Source organism: Elaeis guineensis, chromosome 9, assembly GCF_000442705.2.
Source record: "Elaeis guineensis isolate ETL-2024a chromosome 9, EG11, whole genome shotgun sequence".
NCBI classification, from domain to species: Eukaryota; Viridiplantae; Streptophyta; class Magnoliopsida; order Arecales; family Arecaceae; genus Elaeis; species Elaeis guineensis.
The window spans coordinates 32107876-32129425 of NC_026001.2; the positions used below are offsets into that span (position 1 = coordinate 32107876).

At 38.7% G+C, this 21550-nt stretch overlaps 1 protein-coding gene across 1 annotated transcript; it reads right to left on the reverse strand.

Annotated features, from left to right (window-relative positions):
* Positions 1-4011: 4011 nt before the first annotated feature.
* LOC105033552 (inorganic phosphate transporter 2-1, chloroplastic) lies at positions 4012-20031 on the reverse strand. The gene is made up of 3 exons (XM_010908415.4): positions 19192-20031; positions 5093-5284; positions 4012-4899 (listed from the first exon to the last, which is right to left on the reverse strand). The coding sequence occupies exons 1-3, from the start codon at positions 19927-19929 to the stop codon at positions 4081-4083; spliced, it is 1749 nt and encodes a 582-aa protein (XP_010906717.1). The 5' UTR covers positions 19930-20031; the 3' UTR covers positions 4012-4080.
* Between the last annotated feature and the right edge of the window lie 1519 nt (positions 20032-21550).

A 21550-nucleotide genomic window follows, 5' to 3' on the forward strand; every position in this document is an offset into this window, starting at 1 on the left:
ACTTGATCCATCTTCTCTAAGATGAATCTCAGTCTTTTTGGATCTTTGATCAATTCTTGATCTTTAACCGTGATATCAATGCTTGAACTGCAGCCTTTCTCTTTATTCTTTGCTGTAGAAGAGATCACCCTCAACATGGATATGTGAGAAGATGAGATGCCTAACTCTTGGGTGTTGAAAAGAGAAGAAAAAGAGAGGTTGGCATGGTGAATGAGAAGGAGATCGAGATTTAAATTCTAAATTCAATTAATTTTGAAATCCTAGGAGACTATCTCTTAAATAGATCTTTTCTTGATTCCAAATCAATCTTCAATCAATCTAAAAAGGCTAGTCCTTATCTCATAAGGTTTCTTACCTTGTAATTTAATTTTTTTCAAAAAAATCAGATCCAATTGAAAAGATCCTTACCTCATATGGCAAGTAGATGGGATGCTCTATATTCCGTAAGGCAGGTAGAGGGGGCGCCCTCATCAAATGAGGCAAGTAGATGGGGCGCCAACCCTTGGCACCTCTTAGGATTTATGGTGCACAAGAGAGGGGGCATAGCCCCTCTCTCTCTCCTTCCACGCCAAAGCAAAAGAGGGGGCGGGCCCCTCTCTCTTCTTATGCCCACTCCAAAGGGTTTGCGCCCCTTGGACTTTCCAAAAAGGGAGGCATGCACCTCCTCTCCTCTTTCCAATTATTCCACACTATAGAACAAAATAATAAGAAAAAAATAAGGAGATTTGTTTGCCAACTAATTAGTTTGATCCAATCCTTTTAGGCCATCAAATAGGTGTCCCTCTAAATCCAAATCAAAATGAATCTAATTAAGGTTCAAGGCTATAGACTTGATCCAATCCTTATCTAACAAGGAATCCAAGTTTAGAGAAGAATTGGGTTTAACCATGTGCTAGCATGGTTCTCCTAAACCTAATAGGATTTCATTAAATCCTAACCCAATTAGAACTTCATAAGTCCAATTAGTTATTTTAAGATTAAATCCCTTAATATGTGACCCCATAGATTTCATTCTAACTGGTAGTGAGATATATTATGATCTCCATCATAATATCATCGAAACTCCTTTTGATAGATTGGAATAATTCCAACTCTACCCTTCGAGGGTCATAGATCATCAAGATGACGTCTGATGAGTCCCACAATCTATCAGTGACACCTAGCAGTATGTAGTGGCAATCTAGTAGAATGAAAGTATGAATTCTTAGGTGCAGTTATTATGTGATTCAGTTCTTCTATCATGAGTTCCGACTTGACGGAGGTCATGGAGAACTTGTTAGATCCCATCGTCAGTCATATGCTAGATTGACTCGACTTGAGTTCACTTGTGAATCCCATAGAAACTTTTTTTCAGTATTCATACTTGCTTTGGCTAAAGACTTTCTGAACTCAGTCTCACAAATCGCATAGGACTTCTTCTTTTCTACTAAGGTTGATAGATTCCATCTAGGTACATCCTACTCCTAACAGCGAATCTGAACTTACTGTAGCCAACATACACAGCAAAGATTCGAATGGCTAGGGACCAAGAGAATGTGTAGTCAAACTCAATAGCCTCGCTGCAAATAGCCGATGACACCACAGGTCAAAAGATCACTCATACCACTGTAGCATCGAGACAATTACTAACGAGTGAGTAGACATCCAAGTGATTTCTCAGGTTAGTCATACTCAGTGCAAGTTATTCTCTAACAACCACCTGCACTCTCATCTCAGTGCTCCTACACTGCAGACTCAAGACTCATCTACCCAAAAGGGAGGTGATCCGTGTACCGATCTTTAAATGGATTGATCACTGTCCTCCGTGATGATCCTTTGATAGGAAGCATTTAAAAACTAATCACTAATTAATGTATGTCTCAAATTTTCAATACTTTGAGAATATACAAAATCATCTTTGTTAATTTCTAGGATAAATCATGGACACATAAATATGATTGAAAATAAAAATATCTTTTATTAATAATAAAAATATTATAAATATAAAATTAAGATTTGAAATTACAAAATGTGTTAACCAATAATTGGATTCTAGGACACTCATCTAACATTTAAAACTTTGAATGAGGTTGATGGAGTAGCAGAAATATGAGTTTAAAAAAATCATCTTCCAAAGAACCAAAGGATTGTAATTATGAAAACAAATGAATAAATAAAAGAAATAAAAAGAAGTAGAACTTTGAACTTCAATAAACAGAGGAGAGCGAAACCAAAGAAGATAATCATGGCCACATCTTGTATTGGGTTGATTTGGGTCTTACATTAGGTTCGGATCGAGTCAGGTCAGATTGAGTCATTTATCTCAAGATCCAAAGCAACCCAAAAGTCCCTATAGGTCAGGTCAGGTCAAAATTCACTACATTCAGATCCAATCTTGAAAAATGAAATGGGTCCAATTTTAGAACTTAACCCAAATCCATAAGTCTTTTAAAATGATTCAGGTTGGGTCCATACAGGTCGGATCAGATCGGGTCACAAATCAACCCGACCCATTTGTAGCCTCAGTAACATAGAAAATATAACTGTTATGTTTCATTACGTCTCATTATTTACCATTACAAGAGGCCATTATACCACAAATAATGGCTTTTATAACTTGTACTTTCCTATCAATAAAATTAATATTTATTTTAAATTTTTTTTTTTCAAAGTCATCTCCAAAATTGATTGTGTGAACAAATATATATATAGATATATATATATATATATATATATATATATATATATATATTATATATATATATATATATATATATATATGTCATTTTATCTCTTTAATGCACGTTGTTTTTTATTATAACACCATTATAACAGCCATTATTATTATATTAGTGATCATTTTAATATAAACAAATAAAAGAAGCTTTATGGGGTCATTATAATTATTATAATAATTAGTGTTAATTATGCTTTTAGTCCCTAAACTTACTTATCATTTTTTAAAAGATACTTAAAGTTCAAAAACCTAAAGTTTGGTCCATCTAATTTGTGAACTATTTTAATATAATGCTTTTTCCAGATTTCCATTACCTTCTCCCATCAAAAATCCCAGCTGACTATAACTGGTGCTTATGTGGTAAAAACAGAATAGAGAGTATCACATGCATTATAATGCATGTATATATTGCCTAGATTGCATCAAAAGGTTATGATACAAATATAAAACTAATTAATAATAATTTTTTGAACTTAACTTAGTTACCTTGCATGGATGCAAAAAAATTATCTTTGTTCACGATCACATCAGTTGCCCATAAATATTGCCGGTTTCGTGTGTGATCACTAGAGAGGAAAACACAAGTACCACCTCAAATGCCTTCCTAAGTGAATCCGATGATGAAGGACCTTTGTTTCCTCTCTAGAACACTCTTTTCGTGTGTTTTCTGCCGAAAGAATGAAGAAAGAGGGAGGAAGATACGGCTATAAGTGAGCGAGAGATTAGTTGTTCTGTAACTCCCCCTATTAATTTTGAATGGAAGGGTAACCATTGGAAACCAACCCAATGGTTCGGCAACCCCAATACAATCCAACAACTCCACCCCACCACCGCCCGCCCAACCCCACCCCACCCCCCGACACCCTCCGGCATCATGGGCGCCCAACCTGAGCCCAGTTTCCATTTCCAAACACGAGGAGAGACGGGGAAAAAAATAAAGGGAAAACAGGGCATCCTTTGTCAAGGACAGTTAGTGGGTTAAAAGACAAAATTTGTCAACATTTGTTTGAGATCAAATCAAATTCTAGAACTTGATTAAGGTAATAATTTGTTAAACACTGTCACACTCTTCCAAATCAAAATTTTCTGGTGAAAGAAATATAAGAGGACTCATGATGATAACCAATATGTCTCCAAAAGAATATCAGACGATCCACGGTAAGAAAGATAAAAGCTAACACCACATTGCAGAAGGAATGGAATGATATGAAAAAGAGTGTACTTCTGCCACTAAATTACTCATCACTTGTTGCTGAAAAATTGACATGGCCACCATCTTTTCAATGAACTAAATATGAGAAGAAATGATCATTTCTTTCTTTATCGATCAAATTAAACATAAAGAATTCACAATGTCTTTGATTTCATATTACATTAGCCAATAGCTTGGTTAAGATCAATGCGTAGAAAACAGATAAAACTGCACCAACTGGAATAGTGACCACCCAAGAAGCAACAATTTCACGCACAGTCTCTGCTCTTACATTATTGAGTCCCCGCGCAAAGCCTACACCCATTACTGCACCAACAAGAGTATGGGTTGCAGAAATGGGTAGGCCAAGCTTCGACGCCACGAGAACCACGGAGGCTGCTGCAAATTCAGCAGCAAATCCTCTAGTTGGGGTAAGCTCAGTTATTTTCTTCCCAATGGTTGCTATGACTCTATATCCCCACATTGTAAGCCCTGCAACAATTCCAAATCCACCCCAAGCAAGAACATCAGTGGGAATGACTATTTCAGTGCCACTTGCATTGCCATGGAGAATAGATATTGCAGCTGCCAACGGCCCAATGGCATTAGAGACATCATTGCCTCCATGGGCAAATGACATGAAGCAAGCTGACAAGACCTGCATGTAACCAAAGACACCATATACAATCTCCAACTGAGCTCCTGTAGGGCCCGCAAAGTCAGACAGAAATCCAATATTTCGAGGATGTGGCTTGTCAACTGGTGCTGGTTTCTCTGCTTCAGAATTGAGCAGGTGGCCGAGCTGTTTTCGTATGATTCTGGTAACAATAAGTGCACCCGCAATCCCACAGGTTAAAGCCTGAGCTAGTGCAATCGGAAAGACCTTGCTAAGGGGAAAAGCAGCAAAGGAGATTCCTGTAACACCCAGAAATACAGCAATTGGTGCAGCAGCAGCTGCAGCCTGCCCTGGGTTTGGAGCACTGTACACAAACTAAAGAGAAACAAGATAAGAACACCTAAAGAGAGTTCAAGTAATATTTTCAATAAGTTGTGCATAAAATGAAGGTTCCTATGTTTTTGTAGGTTAAGCTCTTGTTAGTGATACTCAGAGATGAAATGCAGAACTCTTATAGATGGTCTAAGGCTTGTTGTGGGTGTAACTCCTTATAGAAGTGAAAACATACCCTACGTATGCATTTGTAGACAACAAATGAGACTGCTGCTCCCATGATTGGAGAGATGACCCAAGATGAAGTTACCCTTGCCAATGAACTCCAGAAAACTGCCCCAATTCCCCCATAGACTAGTCCAAAGCCAACCATGGCTCCTACTATACAATGTGTAGTGGAAACAGGCCAGCCATAAAAAGAAGCTACCTGAATGAGGAAAGACAATTAATTAGTTTACAGATATAGATGATGACAAAAGTACAGACATTCATTCATGAATCCAACATGGAACAATGAAAACAATTAGTAAAATAAGGCATGCACTCTCACATTATCGACTTGTTATTTTGCACTCTGGATAATGCTTTAGTGCTGCTTTAACTTGAGACCAGATTAGACATGTTCATTCAGTATTTTCTAAAGCAATTCAAGCATATGCAATCAAACCCAAGGTTTTACGTCCCGGCTGTCCCGATCGTTCCATCCCGTTTTTGTGAGAAAACGGGATCAAGACAGAGTTGGAACTCCGAAACCCATCCATGTAGGGAGAGAAGAAGAAAGAGAAAAGGAAGATGAAGAAAGAAAAAAGTGAAAGGAAAGAAAAAGAAGAAAAAGAAAGGAAAGAAGAAAGAAAGGAAAGAGAAAGAATAAGAAAAAGGATAAAAACAAAGGAAGGGATAAGAAAATGAAACAAAGAAAAAAAAAAGAAAGGAAGATGGAAGAAAAAGAAAGAAAAAAAAGAAAGAAATGAAAGAAGAATGGAAGAGAAAAGAAGAATATCTATGGGGATGTATGATCGGAACAGCTGCCCGGATGCACAGGACAGCGGGGCGTCCTATTCCATGGAGATACCGAGACATTTCCATCCTATGGAATTTAAAACCTTGATCCAACCAACATCAAATTGGTATACATCTCTGTAATTTTACTCTTATCAATATTTGTAAGTTCCTAGAGAGCTCCAGCAAATATAGACATGGAGAAGTTCTCGTCCTTCCAAATTCAATGGATCAACTTGGAGTTTATTTTTAAGAATAAAACAATGAAGAAAAGATTCATAGGCATATTGCGTGAGGTCTAAAGCCTTTGATTTCTGGTTTGGAATGAAATTTGTATCTTTAAAAGAAAACTACAAATGTCTATGAAACATACATTTATCAAGATCCAACTATTAAGACCTTGTCTAGTTAAAGCAAGTATTTTGATGATCTTCATACATCTGTCTATACTTTGTCACTCATAAATTTTTCATTTTTTAAGATTTTCAAACTGATTAATATATATTTAGTTCATATAATTCCTACTTACATTAGTATGGTATACAGTCACCAACCAAGTCTTACTATCCAAATAGCAGAATCAAATCTTATGATGGCATGCAAACACGGTGCAGAAACCTACCAGGACATTAGAATCTAGTCACCATGAGAAATGATTTGTTGTAGATTACCCATATGTTGAAGTGAGTGACAAACTTGAGAGGACTTGGGAGGGGTGATCACTTTCTGAATCCTTGTTATGTCAATGCAACCTAAATGGTAAATTATCAGTATACTTAAAGTCACTGGAAACATTCAAGTAGCAGTGAAACTCCACCGGTGAAAGAGAGTTTTATTGTAATTGGGTTGTGAAGAGCTTGAAGTTGAGGTAGTGCCAATTAATCCAGCATCCAAAAAAATTCTCCAACAACTCAAGAATAATGCTAACTAGTTCTTGTAAATTATAACCATTTTATGGAAGAGTACTTACAGTACCATTAATCACAATTTTACTATTAGTATGAGATTTAAGAATAAAGTTATTTTCTAAGTCTTGCTTTCAAAGATTTTTGAAACAGAGCCGCTCTCAGGATTTGAAGATAAAGGTTAGGATTACTGGATGACAATTTGGGGTTTCCAACATTCTTATAATCATTAGATAGTATTGACTTTAGTTTGATTGTGTTCGTTATAAATAATCTTGTGTCAAATCTTTATGAGTGAATCAAATATAGACAGCTGAATCTTCTTTAAATTTTGATCATGTTTAAATGAAATTTTTTGAAATATCCTTTCTCTTCATATATTAATTATTTAGGTATTGTTCTGAGCTGTCCAAGAGGGATGTTTTCTCTCTCCCTTTCCCTTTTACTTTATTTCTTTATTTATTTATTTATTATCTGAGTGAAGACTATTGGCATTATCTAGTGTGAGAGTAGGACAGCAGTAACCAGGTTAAGCGAATTTAGTACCTAGAGCTCTCAATTTGTTCCTTGGGCTGGACCCTATTATTGTTCTTCAAGTTCATACAATCAAGGAGCTGCTACTATGAATGTTCTTACCGGATAAGCGATGTATTGAAGTGTTTTCTTTATCCTTTCTCACCTTTTTTTATAAATTGAGAATGAAGGATTGAGTAATTGTTCCTTTGAAGAAACAATGCATGAGGAGTAATCCATCCGTAACACACTAATGTCAGAAATAAACATGCCTGTGCTTTATGCTTTTATACTAACTTTTTTCTTCTGTGAAGCTAAAATCATGTTTCTTAAATATCTGTTGGTTGTCTTGGAAATCCTGCATCTACGAATTATAATGGACTTAATCTATCTCTGAGAGGAGGTTCAGATATCATCGTCTTTTCACTATCTTTTCACTTTTTGAGAAGAAAGATGTGAACTATCCATAAATTAATTTAATGACATAATGAAATAAGTAGAGGAAAAAAATGATAGAGCTAAATAGTAATCTAAAGAAATTAATTTGCATTTAGCTCTAGATGATGCTGTCAGAAATTGCTGGAAGAAATAAAAAAAAAATAGAGGGAAATATGAAAGAGAAAGAGATGAATTAAAATGTTATGGCGAAGGCATGCTGACCAAAGAGTTGTCTTAAAGATAGTAGATTCTTCCACACTATAGAGAGAGGTTGGCTACTAGATATCCTATTTCAGGATACAATACTCAATTGATAAACCTAGTTGGGCTTTGCACTAGATGATTGGCTTATGGAACTATGCAATGAAAAAAACTTAACCCAATTATATAAATTAAAACAAAAAACAAAATGAAACTTAGAAACAGAATGTTTAAAAGATTCATAAACTCAAGGGAAGACAAGTGAGAGACTTTCAATAGTACATCGAGATGTAGAACCAAAGAAGCAAATATGGCACCTTCAAAAGAATCTTGCTCTCTGACAAGCCTCGAGTGTATCATATTTGAAGCAATGATGAGGATAAACTCACCCTCTTTTAGCATGCAAGTGGCATCGAGTGAAGAGGCTTTTCCATATCATGATAAAAAGGAGTGTAGTATTTTTTACAACGGTCAAACTCAAAGTTCACAAATGATTTTGATTCACCTCCTATCTATGATATTTATAAGTTATGAGCAGAAAGATCTTTATGATACATGCAAAACTATCATTGTCAATGATTCAACTCTTAGTCAAGATGAGAATGATAAGGTTGGCAAGCATGATTAGAATGATATCCAAGTCTTTATTCCAATGTATTTTCAAGAATACTTAAATGAAGAGTTGGCTCTTAATCAAGATGGTCATTCACATTGACATATAAGAAAATAAATCTAGGATTGATCATGTGAATTTATGCTTTGATCTCTTAAAGATTCTGATAAAAAAGAGAGGGCATGTTTAATAAATTGTCTTGCTTTCTCTTTACTCCATTTATTCAAAGAACATGAAAATCCCTATTCGCATAGAAAAGTATTGCTCATTGTGCATGATTACTGAACTTTTGTTTCAACCAAGAGAAATTATATGGAAGGAAGACACAAGAAGAAAAGATTGAGGACAACACAATGAAAGGCATTTATAGGCTCATACCATCAAGTACTTAATAAAGTTTTGAACTCATCGATGAGTTTCCATGCAACGGAAGCACCTGATGCAGCTGGGCCAACAATGATCAGCCATGTTGGAGTAACCTATAGTTTATTCAAGAAGTCATGTGAAGTCTAATTGAGTATGTAAAGTTATTAACAGTTACAAGTTGTAAGCTTTAATTGTGTGCTCATACATGCCGTAGCTTTTAAAGTTTCTAGGTTTTATTTAGTATCCATAATTTCTTTTAGAGTTGATACAAGTATTTATTATATTTGTTATTTAGACTTGTAAGTATAGGCACATTGATATACAAGGTCATCTTGTATCTATATAATCATGTAATAGTGAATGGATGTAAATGAAGCATCATGCCCTGACTTGAGATCGCGAGCCGAGGTCATGGCAACAGTCACGTACTCATAGAAAGCTCTCCCCACAAGCATACAAGGAATCTCATCATAACATTATAGAGCAAGTAGAAAAATAATTAATCAATTAAATAAGTCCCAAAATTTTAAACAACTAAGTCCAAACTTAATGTTTCACAAAATTTCAATAATATTCAAGGTCTTACATAAGACCTTAAGAAACCCTAATCTAGAATAAAGATGTGAAAATTCTACCTTTAATCACTCTCCTAAAACATATTCTCATGCCATCTTAGTTTTCAAGATTTGTAAAAACAGTAAGATATAAAAAAATGAGCTAGACAGCCCAGTAACAATGAACGCTTTAACTAGATAAATCAGATAATATAAATAATAATTTTTAGAAAATAAGCATAAAGAATATATCAATTCAAAATCAAAACCTAGATAGGCAGCCTCATAAGGACATCATACATGCCAAATTCGATCCTTCTTAAAATCCAAGTTTCATTAATAAATATAATTTCTTTCAAAACATCAAGTTCTTCTCATCAACTATAAGCTATGATCATATTTTCCATATGGCAGGATTATGATACCATGTATCTTCTTGCAATATGCTATGCATCATTTTATGGCAAATTCTTTCAAAACCAGTATCTACTTGCAATATGCCGTGCATTTTCTTGCAGCATAAACCCTTCAGAATTGGTCAAATACCAAAATATGGGCCCCCATTGGCTATATCTTTAACATAGTCAGGTTGAGAGTCCATAATCATGTTGCATCAAAACTATTTTCACAAATCGTTTCATATTTCAGATCAATAAAAATATATATAATCATGTGATATGAAAATCAATCCAACATAATCCATAACAAGATCAATCCTTTAGATCAGGCACCATCATAAGATTTCAAAATAAGATATATTCAATAATAAAGTATCATACATAAAATTCATGCTGCATAAAATAGTATAATTAAGAAATTATTAATATAATAATCTTATAATTTGTGAATAAATCTAGAAAAGTAAAGCATTACATAATTGACAAGTACTCTAACAAATCCAAATAATTCTAAAAAATAGCATTCTCTTGTTGGACATCTTTTGGTCTACACGATTTTATCCCTACAAATATTCGACTCCAATAATCAAAAAATATTGATGAAAAATTGGGACAATGATGGAAAAGTATGAGCCAAAGGTGAATAAGGGATAGGCTGGCCAAGCAATGGTGCCCGATAGCTTAGATTGGTCCAATTGGCTTAATCCAAGTGATCAAATTATAAATCAAGAATCAGGATAGGGTATAGATAGATCAAGAGAAAATTATTTATAGGTCTCTTGATTGATCTAAACTTACTTTTAAGTCCCTTGACCTCTCGATGGAATAAAATCTTCTTGAACTATATAAGGAGTTATTTTTAGGTCCTTATCATCCACTCAAGTCACCTACTGCCGTTTAAGTCCATAGAAATGACAAAAGTGCCCTTGGATGATTTTGGAGGGAAAGATTAACCCTTATAACCAAACCATGTATCCATGCAATCAAAAATTTATTATGTGTAACCAGAAATAAAAATTGGATAACTGGATCAAACGACCATGTAACCAAGGCATATATCTCTATAACCGGAACATAAACCTATGTAACCAATTATCCAAAACCATCTAAGAGCACTTTTGTCATTTATGTGGACTTAAACGACAGCAAGTGACTTGAGTGGATGGCATGGATCTAAAACAACTCCTTATGCAGGTCAGCAAGATTTTATTCCAACTGAGAGGTCCAGGGACTTAAAAGTAAGTCCAGGTCAATCGAGGGATCTATAGATAATTTTTTCATAGATCAATAAGGACTAACAATAATAGAGTCTAGTAGTGTTCATCAAGGACCAAGGGGATGTTGACATGTTGCCCAACCAGCAGAGCATTTCAAGCCCCTTTAATAGGGTCAACTCAAGTCTCAAACAAAGGGGCTCAGGACCCTCCACTAGGTCCATAGATCAGGTAGACAAAGAAACATAAAGAAGAAAAGATAGAAGCTAAAAGGGTGGATAGGGCTATCTAGCCAGTAGTGCCTGGAGTTATGAGTCAGTCGAGTCAAAACAACTTCATCTGGTCAAAGTCTAGGCTATAGTGTACGTGGCTCAATAGAAATCAAGGTCAACCAAAGTTAGTAGTGTTTGATAAAAACCAAGGTAGAGGCCAGTATGTTGCCCGACGGCCATAAGCAAGATCCCTTCACTAGAGTCAATCAAGGTCGTTGAGAAGGGCCCTCTACTAGATTCAACAAACCCTCAAGAGACAATGGAGAGAGAAAATCTAGAGAGAGAACCAGTAGAGAGTGGGAAAGAGAGAAAGCATATGAAAGATGCAATAGGAGAATTACTAGGGCTTTCTCTTGTATCATGCAAGAGGGGAGAAGGAAAGCTACAAGGGATCCCACTAATGAGGCCCAGGGTCATAAAGAGGAGAGAAAAATAGAGTCAGAAAAATGAGAAAGGAGAGGGGACTGGTCTTCTTTCTTTCTCCTCACTTTTCTTCTTTTATTTTTTCATTCAAAAAAAAGGAGATGATGGGCATGGTCGTCTTCATAAGGTGAAGAGGGAGAGAAGAGAAGGGGTGGTGTTGATTTGGTAAGGAGCTGCAGTACAGTCGGAGGTCCGATACTGGTCATGCAAGAGAATGACTGGTGACGATGGATATTCAGTGATGGAAAAAATCAAACAAAAAAATTCTCCAAAACAGAGGCTTGGAACCATTTCTTGAGATCCATGGCTTTCGGAACCTAAGACTCCAGCCATGGCCATAGACTAGCATGGACAATCGGATGAGGGCTCGGGTGATGGGCCTCGAAAAGGAAGAATAATAAAAAAAATGGATTAGCCGGCTGAAAATCAAGATCCAAGAGATAAGGAGGATGAGAAGGAGGGAGGATTAGATGACTTGAGTCTTGATTACCTAATTCTCGTGAAACTGAAGCTGTTGTAGTGGCGAATGGCATTCAGGATGGAGGTCAGCAAATGCCAGTGAACCCTACTTCCAGACAAAGATCTTCGATGGGGGGGCTGAATGGGAGCTTTGGTCGTTTAAATAGAGCTGGATGGAAGTGGAGTCCTCGGTGACGGACTCCCACCAGATTCAAGGGAGAAGAGAACTCCTTCGGGAGTCTGTACATCTCTCTTTCCACACATGAAGTGCACATGCGCTATAGTAAACCCCCCACCACGTGCTGGGTCATTTTTTTTTTAAATTCAAATTGTATTTTTGGGGTGAACTTGCTTCTGGGTTAGTCAGATGGACCAGACCTGGTTCGATATTAGGCCCTAAAAAGCCTAGGTATTACATGATGAAGTTGATAACTTGAATGAGAATTAGTCTTTGATTTTGGAGTTCTCCTTGTTTATCTTTTGCTCCTATTCCCTTGGTTTATTCCTTGCATGCGAAGTGTTTGTCTAGTTCCACTTATTCTACTTCCTTACCTTTAACTCAGTGTTCCCCTAGTTCCAGTCTCAACTAGAGTCAGCAAATTGAATAACCACAACTTAGTAATTGTCACAGGCAATAGTATTATGAAGTTCTAGGTTGTAAATAAAAAATAGTCATAGTAATCATCAGAACTAATCTAATGCAACAAAAGGTTATCAAAAAGCTAAAATATTGAATTTGTCCTAAGAAGCGACCTGATTGAGAAAATTGATGTTCCAAACAAGAAATATACTGTGCCTAGTTCTGAATAAAGTAAAGGATAAGAGAAATGAAAGAACTACACTAATTCAAATAAAATTGTAGAGGAAAACAAAATGTACCATGAAGTAAGGTTTGAAAAGCATTCAAGGGTAAAAATGTACAGTAGATGGCGGGAGATCCAAATTTAATGGATCGGACAAGTAAAGGGTTCTAATAGGTGCATTTTTGCAACATAAGACTGTAAAGGAAAACAAAACATAGAAGAAAGGGATAAAAGAAAATGCTCTGCAATTTTCTGAGGAAAAAAACTGAAAGAAAATAAAAGGACAAGGAGTGAGTTTTAAGAAGATTTGGATTTTTAATTGATTGAAATAGGCTGCAATAAGAAGGCAAAAATATATATATATATATATAAGAAGGCCTAGATGGCCTTTTCACGTGACTGCCTTTAAGGTCGTTGATGATGGAAAAGAGAACAATTCTGAAAAATTCTCACAATTCATTAGTTAGAAAACATTGGACTTGGGAAAAGTTTGGGGACCACATTGTTATGACATCATCTACTCCGATACTATTTATTGGAGATATTTGGCAGGACACCACCTTCATAGGACTTTTTCGATACCATGCGTCGTAGCAGAAAGAAAGAAAAAATAAAACAGAAGCACAATCAAATACGTGGATTAGCCAAAAGGCTCACCTCCACAGGACACACAAGCTTCACTATGAAAAAGAGAAAATTACAAGAGGAGATCACACTCTCAACCCTCGTATACCCAATCTCTCTCTTACAAGAGCTCTCCCTCACAAAAACTCTCTATCTAGGAAGACCTTTAAACCTCTGAAGCGATTGCTGTCCGCAGCCTGACAGTCTGCCTAAAGCCCCTACTCCTGCTCTCTGTCGGCACCTCTCCAAGGTCTGTTTGCTGGTACCTGCCGAACTCCTCTCTGTTCGCTGCGCACAAAATCTCTGCTAAACCACCAAAGCCATTGGTCTGCTCTTTGTTTCGCCATAGGGCCCTTTAAAGCCCTAAAACCCTTTCTGGATCAAAGAACCACTTTTGATCGGATTCTAGATGCTTCACGATCGTCCGATCAACACTGCAAGTCTCCTCAACCACTCGATCGTGCTCGATCAAGCTCCATTAGATCCAGATCACACCCGCAAGCCATCTGCATCGTCCGATCGTGCGCCAGATCGGATCTCAACCATTCAATCATGTCCGATCCATGCAATAGTGCCGTGGGCCGCAAGAAACGGCTCCGAAATGCCGTCAGTCCATGATGGACCGTGAGAAGCAGGCAAAAAATGCCCCGTTGGTCCACCGTAACTTCATGGACCATTGGTCCATGCACTATGCATGGACCACATGAGAGATCCGTGCAGGCTACGTCTGTGTGCGCCCACCTAGGCCTGGGCTGCACCTGCGCATGCGCCTTCCTGGGCCTGGGCCGCACACCGCATGCACCCACGCATTTGCGAGCTCGCAGTCGGAGCGTGCGCCGTCGGCCTCCACCTCTCCGATCTTCGTGCAGATTTTTTTCGAGCATAACTTCTTCATCCGAACTCCATTTGGATTGATATTGGGCTCGTCCTGAATCTCGCCGTGTGCTTAGTGTGGATCGAATCTCCAGACATATTTTTTAACAATCTCCATCTTGACTCGACATTCGATCTCTTCCTAACTCTGAGAGCTTCTGGATCTCTTCATCCCATATCCTGAGGCAATCGCCTACTGATCATGGATGGACAAATATGAGAATTGAGCCAGACCGCTCGATCCCATCTCTATTGTACGTTGTGCTCCTTCTGACCTGAGATCTGCTCAAGGTATTCTCCTGTGGCAATAGGAATCTCACTCTACGATATCGCCTCTCATCCTTCCAAATTTCGCATCTCGTGCCCGATCCACCTCCACCTGGAGCTCCACCTCACTCTGAGCTCCTCCTGGCTTCTGAAGCTCCACCTCGCACTGGGCTCCTCACCAAGTAGTAATGTCCTTTCGTCTTCTTCTTCTTCAAAATAATCTTATCGCCATGCAACACCTTCAGGATTCCTCCACTAGCTACCATCCTGTAGCCTCTCGAATCCAGTCTGCTCAGTGAGATAAGATTCCACCTAAAATCGGGTATGTATCGGACCTCCCTCAATCTTCTCACTATACTATCATGTGTCCTCCAGTTGACTATTCCGATGCCTCTGATCACACAGCTCGATCCATCTGGTAGATGAATAGTGCCCTCACTACTCTCTAGGGAATCAAACTACTCCTTTCTGCAACAACATAATAGGTGCATGCAGAATCTAAAATTCACTACTAAGAAGAAGTAGATACCTTGTCAGATATCTCTAGGACATCATCCTCTGACTCGCTACTTACCGTCGCTACAGTAGCCCTTGTTCGATCCCTGAGTTGAGGGCAATCTCTGGCTAGATACCCCAACTTATCACATCGGTAACATCTGGTCTTACTCAAGTCTCTCGTCTTGGACATGGACCGCCCTCGTCGTGATCTTCTATCGCTCTGTCTGTCACCTCTTGCTCTTCCAAAAATCGCCAAAGCTGAGCTACCGCTACCTGAGCTCGAAGCTGGGTTCTCCCTCCTAAGAACTTTATTCTGGAGAATCACCACTAGAAGACCAATCACCAATGACTCATATGAAGGAAGAAGCGACGCTAGCAAGATCGGCGCCCTGATCTTCTCCTCAACTTTCTCGCCAACACTGAATAGGTCAGTGAGGATCTTCTAGAAGTGACTGAGATGTTCCTGCATGCTCTATCCCTCAGTCATCTGTAGTTGGTAGAACTGCCTCCAGAGAAAGAGAGTGTTGGTAAGAGACTTCACCATATATAACTCCTCGAGCTTCGACCACAGCACTGTTAGGAAAGTCTCATCAAGCACATGGATCACCATCTCATCCGTTAGGTACAAACGGATCGTACTTACCGTCTGTATCTGGAGCCGCCTCCAATCCTACACTTCTATGGTAGTCGGCTTCTCCTCGCACAAAAGAGCATCGATCAATCCTTGCTGGATGAGCATGTTCTTCACCTTTGTCTGCCACAAGGAGAAATTGCTCTTTCCATCAAACCTGTTGATCTCCACCTTGATTGAGTCTGTCTTCTCCATCTTCAATCTTGCTCACCACTATCGCAAACTACGTCCTAGTACCGCCTCACTTTGATATCATTTGTTATGATATCACCTACTCTGATACCACTTGTTGGGGATGTTTGACCAGGACACCACTTTCACAGGACCTTTTCGATACCATGCATCGTAGCAAGAAGAAAAAAAAAATAAAATAGAAGCACAATCAAATACATGGATTAGCCAAAAGGTTCGGCTCTACGGGGCATGCAAGCTTCACTATGAAAAAGAGAAAATTACCAGAAGAGATCACACCCTCAACCCTCGTATACCCAATCTCTCCACCACAAGAAGCTCTCTCTCACAAAAGCTCTCTCTTTAGGAAGACCTCTAAACTTCTGAAGCGACCACTATCCACTACCTAACAGTCTACCTAAAGTCCCTGCTCCTGCTCTCGTCGGTGCCTCTTCAGGGTCTGTCTGCTAGTGCCTGTCGATCTTCTCTTTATTCGCTACGCACAGGATCTCTACTGAACCACCAAAGCCACCGATCTGCTCTATGTTTCGCCACTGGGCCCTTTAAAGCCCTAAAACCCTTCCTGGATCAGAGAACCACTTCTGATCGGACTCCAGATGCTTCACGGCTATCCAATTAGCACCGCAAGTCTCTTCAGCCACTCGATCGCGCTCGATCAAGCTCCATCAGACCCAAATCACGCCTGCAAGCCATCTGCACTATCCGATCGCGCGTCAGATCAGATCTCAGCCATTTGATCACGTCCGATCCATGCAATAGTGCCGTGGATCATGAGAAACGACCTCAAAATGCCGTCGGTCCATGGTGGACCGTGAGAAGCAGGCGGGAAACGCCCCGTTAGTCCACCGCAACTCCCATGGACCGCATGAGAGATCCACGCAGGCCGCGCCTGTTCGCACCCACCTGGGCCTGGGCCGCGCCAGCGCGTGTGCCTGCTTGGGCCTGGGCTGTGCACCGCATGCATCCGTGAGCTTGCGACCGGCCTGCGCGCCGCCGCATGCGCTCACTCCGCCGCAGCCTCCGCGACCGGCCGCCAACCTCTGCCACTCTGATCTTCGTGCAGACTTCTATCGAGCATAACTTCTTCATTTGGACTCCATTTGGGTTGATCTTAGGCTTGTTGGACTTTATTCATCGTCCTGGAGCTCGCTGTGGGTTCGGTGTGGACCGAATCTTAAGATGTATTTCCTAACACACATGGCATGAATGTGATCCCTTGATGAACACATTGAAGCCATATTGATTGGTAGATTATGGCATGGTTGAGGTGATCCACCTTGGATATCTAGCTTATCTCAAGTAATAGTTGATGCTGAAATACGATGAAACTATCAACAGAATGTCAAAATTATCAAATATGATTTTGGTAACTAGCAGATAGAGATTATTCATGAATCACATTAAGTCATGAAGTTATGACAAAGACCATGATGCAAATCCATTTCTTTAGATCATTTTTTTCTAAGCGCAAATTGTTTTGCATCCTGTAAACCGGCAATCTTTCAAATATAGGAATGAGAGCATAACCCAAGTTATAGACATATCATAAGCTATAGGTACTTGCATTAAACACTTATGTATAATAATGTATCATGTACACAAACACATTGACCGAATAAATAGCAACAGTAAGTGCAGAAACTGAAATTCATTAAGTTTTTTCTCAAGAAAGACTGGTAGTTTACAAAGAAGTTGTATTTTCTTACAGGAATAATATTTGCAAAATTATTAATTATAGTATGCATATAAGATAATATGCGATGAGAAATTTTATCAAGTACAACTTGTGCATGAATGATTCTGCCAGTTGGCATAAGCATACATTTTATGTTACATAAAATAGGAGGAGGAGGTTATTATAGAATATGGATGGTATGGTATGGTGCAACATTCATTTTCTAAGCATGGAAAACCCGTTATAAGAAATGACCCACATCTTGATCTCTCATCATCTCTAACAATCCAATACTTAATTTAAAAGATGAGTGTTTTGACACATTACAAAGCATGGAAAACCTGTTATAAGAAATGACCCACATCTTGATCTCTCATCACCTCTAACAATCCAATACTTAATTTAAAAGATGAGTGTTTTGACACATTACAAGTTAACTAAACTCCTCTGAAACAAAACTTCTCATTTACAACCATGGGAGAATTCACCAAGGAATTAAACTTGACTACAAAGCAAAAACACCAAAATAAATAAATTAGTTTTAAGTAAAACAAGATAGATATAATCAGTAAAATCTGATAGTTGAATGATTGCAATTAATAATTGTTAGAATTGAGAACATTCCTAGAACAAACTTGAATACATTTATTGCATATAATAAGGGGCATTGTACTCTATGCATCTCCAACTCTTTACCGTAATTAAAAATGTTAGAAAATTTAATGAAAAATATGCTCTGCATCCTTGAAATTTAAATCAAATAAAGAGAGGGCCTCGTATATACCTTCCTGAAAGGGTGAAGAAAAGTTTGAGACATGAAAATCACATTGATTTATACTTGTCTCACATGCGTTGCTAAGTTGTACGACCATCCATAACAGACTTTCTTTTCCATCAAAACTTCAGAACATACAAACCATGTACAGAGCTCATTGTAATTCACGTACTACATACATCAGCCACATAATTAGGCTTCTTGCAAGAAATTTCTGTCATTCAATCCTCTAAAACAGCAAAACTTTAGTCCACATGGATTTTTGACAGGACTGGTGTCCAAGCTACATAACATATCAGATTTACAAATAAAAATCCTACCAACAAATATCCTACAAACATAATTGAAGTTAAACACCAAAAGGTTCTTGAAACGGATATTATGGTTGAATCCCCCTTGTTTCTAAAGTTAGATGCTCTACCAACCGCTGAGTCATCCTGTTGTCAGCTATCCCATTATAAAACTAGAAAACAATAAGCTGTGCTCCTCACATCACATTGCCAGTGGCATGCAATAAGTAGACATTAGGACAATCATCTATGCGACATGATCAGAAGAGCAACAGCAAGATGAACATAATTCTATACTTCAAAAACTCCAAATTTAGGGATACCAAGAGTGTGTATGGGAAGGAATTAAACCTGCAACCAGGTACCAGCTGCCGCAAGTGAAGAGAGCAACCCGGCAAAGAGCATGGAATCCTTCCCCTGGAACACCGAAGCGACAAGAATTCCCTTCTGCATCGTACTGGTCACATGGGTCCCCATGAGGAACGCCCCCGAGAACTCGAGCACGGCGGCGGTCAGCACAGCCTGCCGCAGGGTGAGCGCCCCCGATCCCACCGACGTCCCCATGGCATTGGCGACATCATTGGCTCCAATGTTCCAAGCCATGTAGAACCCCGAAAGGAGCGTTAGGTACGACAGCACCTTCGTCTTCAGGCTGGCCCCTTGCGCCAGGGACCGCATGGTGAGGGGAAGAGAAAGCGCGGCGAAGGCGATAAGGATGCAAATGGCCGAGGCCGTCCTGGACGAGATGTGGAAGGCCTTGGCCATCTCGGAAAGCTCCACCTCCCCGGGTTGCGACGTCTCCTCTGTTTTGGTATCGGCGTCAGCCTTCGGTTCATCATCGGCGCTGGCGAAGGAGGAAAGAGTGGCTGCAGGAGGGTGAAGGCGATGGAAGAGAGGGTTTGGAGGGTGCGGTCTCTTGAGCGGAGGAAAAGGAAAGGTGTTCTTATAGGAAAGGAGAGGAGAAGAGTGAGTTAGGAGGTGGGGAAGAGGGTTGTGAAGCCGGAAAGCAGCAGCAATAGCTTCTCCTCCTCCTCCAACTCCTCCTCTAGTGTATCTTGCGAGGGAGAAGTGGGGAGAAGAGGGAACCATGACGCGCAGGAGGGAGGGAGAGAGTGGAGGGGAGGAGAGGTTCTGTGGTTTTGCTTATGGTGGGAAAGTGGTGGCCATGGGAGGCCGCGAGAGATGGTGGGCTTGTGGGATTTGAGGGCGACTTTGGTTTGTTGTTTGGTGGGGAGTGGATTCAACATTGCGACCGAGAATGAGTGGTGACAGTGTGTTTGTACCAGATTCGCTCCTAATCTACTGCTTCCGACAAGTTTATAACTGTAGCAACGGCTAGATTTTCTTTTTCTTCTTTTTCGGCTTCATTTTGCTTGGGAGAGAGTATAGAAATAACAGTTGGTAGCATTGCAAAAATGGGTCAATTCACGGGGCCCACGTTTAAGGCCCTGGAATCTGATGAAAGCCGTGTGGATAAGATGGATGTCGAGCGAAACAGACAATGGTCACCAATGCATTGAGGTGCCGGTAGGAAAATTGGAGTCAGTATCCGTCTGCTGACCATATTGGATAGAAGCATCCCGAACTGTTTGATACAAATCAGTGCAGAACAGTGTATAACTGATACCAGTGTTTCCCGATAGGTATCATACAAGGGGGAGAGAGGAAGATTTATTGGTGGGAAGCTTTGGAGCGCTTCTTCTTCCAGATCCACCGTAATTGGCTACTTGGAAGTTCCAAAGCTCATCTATTCAGATAAAACATCATTTTTCTTCCTCCTTAATTATTTTTGTCAAGAAAGATTGGAAATTAAAAGAATAAAGATAAATTATTCAGATCATGAGCTAGAGGTCACAACAACTGTCATATACTCAAAGAGAATTATCTCGTCAAACATGTAAGATATCTAGTTACGATATCATAAAATAACAACAAAATAAATAATCAATAAATTAATATTCAAACTAAATTTAAATAACTAAATCAAATATTTTATCAATAAAATTTTAAAACCGTACATCAAACTTCAATAAATCCTAATCTAAAATAAAGATTTCCAATTTTACTTTTAATTGCTTTTCCATTATAAATTTTCAAATCAAGCTACTTCTCTAAATCTATAAAAATAATAAAATATAGAGTAATAAGATAGATAGTCTAATAAAAAATGATCACTTAACTAGATAAATCAAGCTAAAATAATATATTAAAAATAAGCATATAGCATATATTAATTAGAAATTCAATTCAAAATATACAGCACAAGTAAAATAGGATGCATACGAATTCAATCTTTTCAAAATTCATTTCCATTTATAAATCAATTTTTTTTAAACATCACATTCATCTTGATATTTATGAACTAAATTAAAGTACTACTGCATAACTCCCAATGGCAGGATATCAAAGTATCAGCACACAGCCCTCACTGATAGATATCAAAATACTAGTGTACAACCTCCACTATCAAGGTATTAAAGTACCAATGCATAATCTCTTCAAGTAGAGTATCGAAGTATCAGCACACAATCCCTACTGGTAGGAAATTAAAAAACCAGCACATAACCTCCACTAACAGGGATCAAAGTACTAGTGCATAACCTCCGCTGGTAAGGTATCAAAAAATTAGTGCATAATCCTCATTGATATGATATCGAAGTACTAGCGCACAACTCCCATTGACAGGGTATCAAAAATAAAGTCTGACTGC

Coding starts and splice junctions, on each gene's coding strand:
- LOC105033552 (XM_010908415.4), bottom strand. CDS start 19,929: ATGGTTCCCTCTTCTCCCCACTTCTCCCTCGCAAGATACACTAGAGGA. Junction 5,285..19,191: donor CAGCTGGTACCTGGTTGCAG/GTTTAATTCCTT, acceptor TTCCTCATTCAG/GTAGCTTCTTTTTATGGCTG. Junction 4,900..5,092: donor TCTACAAATGCATACGTAGG/GTATGTTTTCAC, acceptor GTTTCTCTTTAG/TTTGTGTACAGTGCTCCAAA.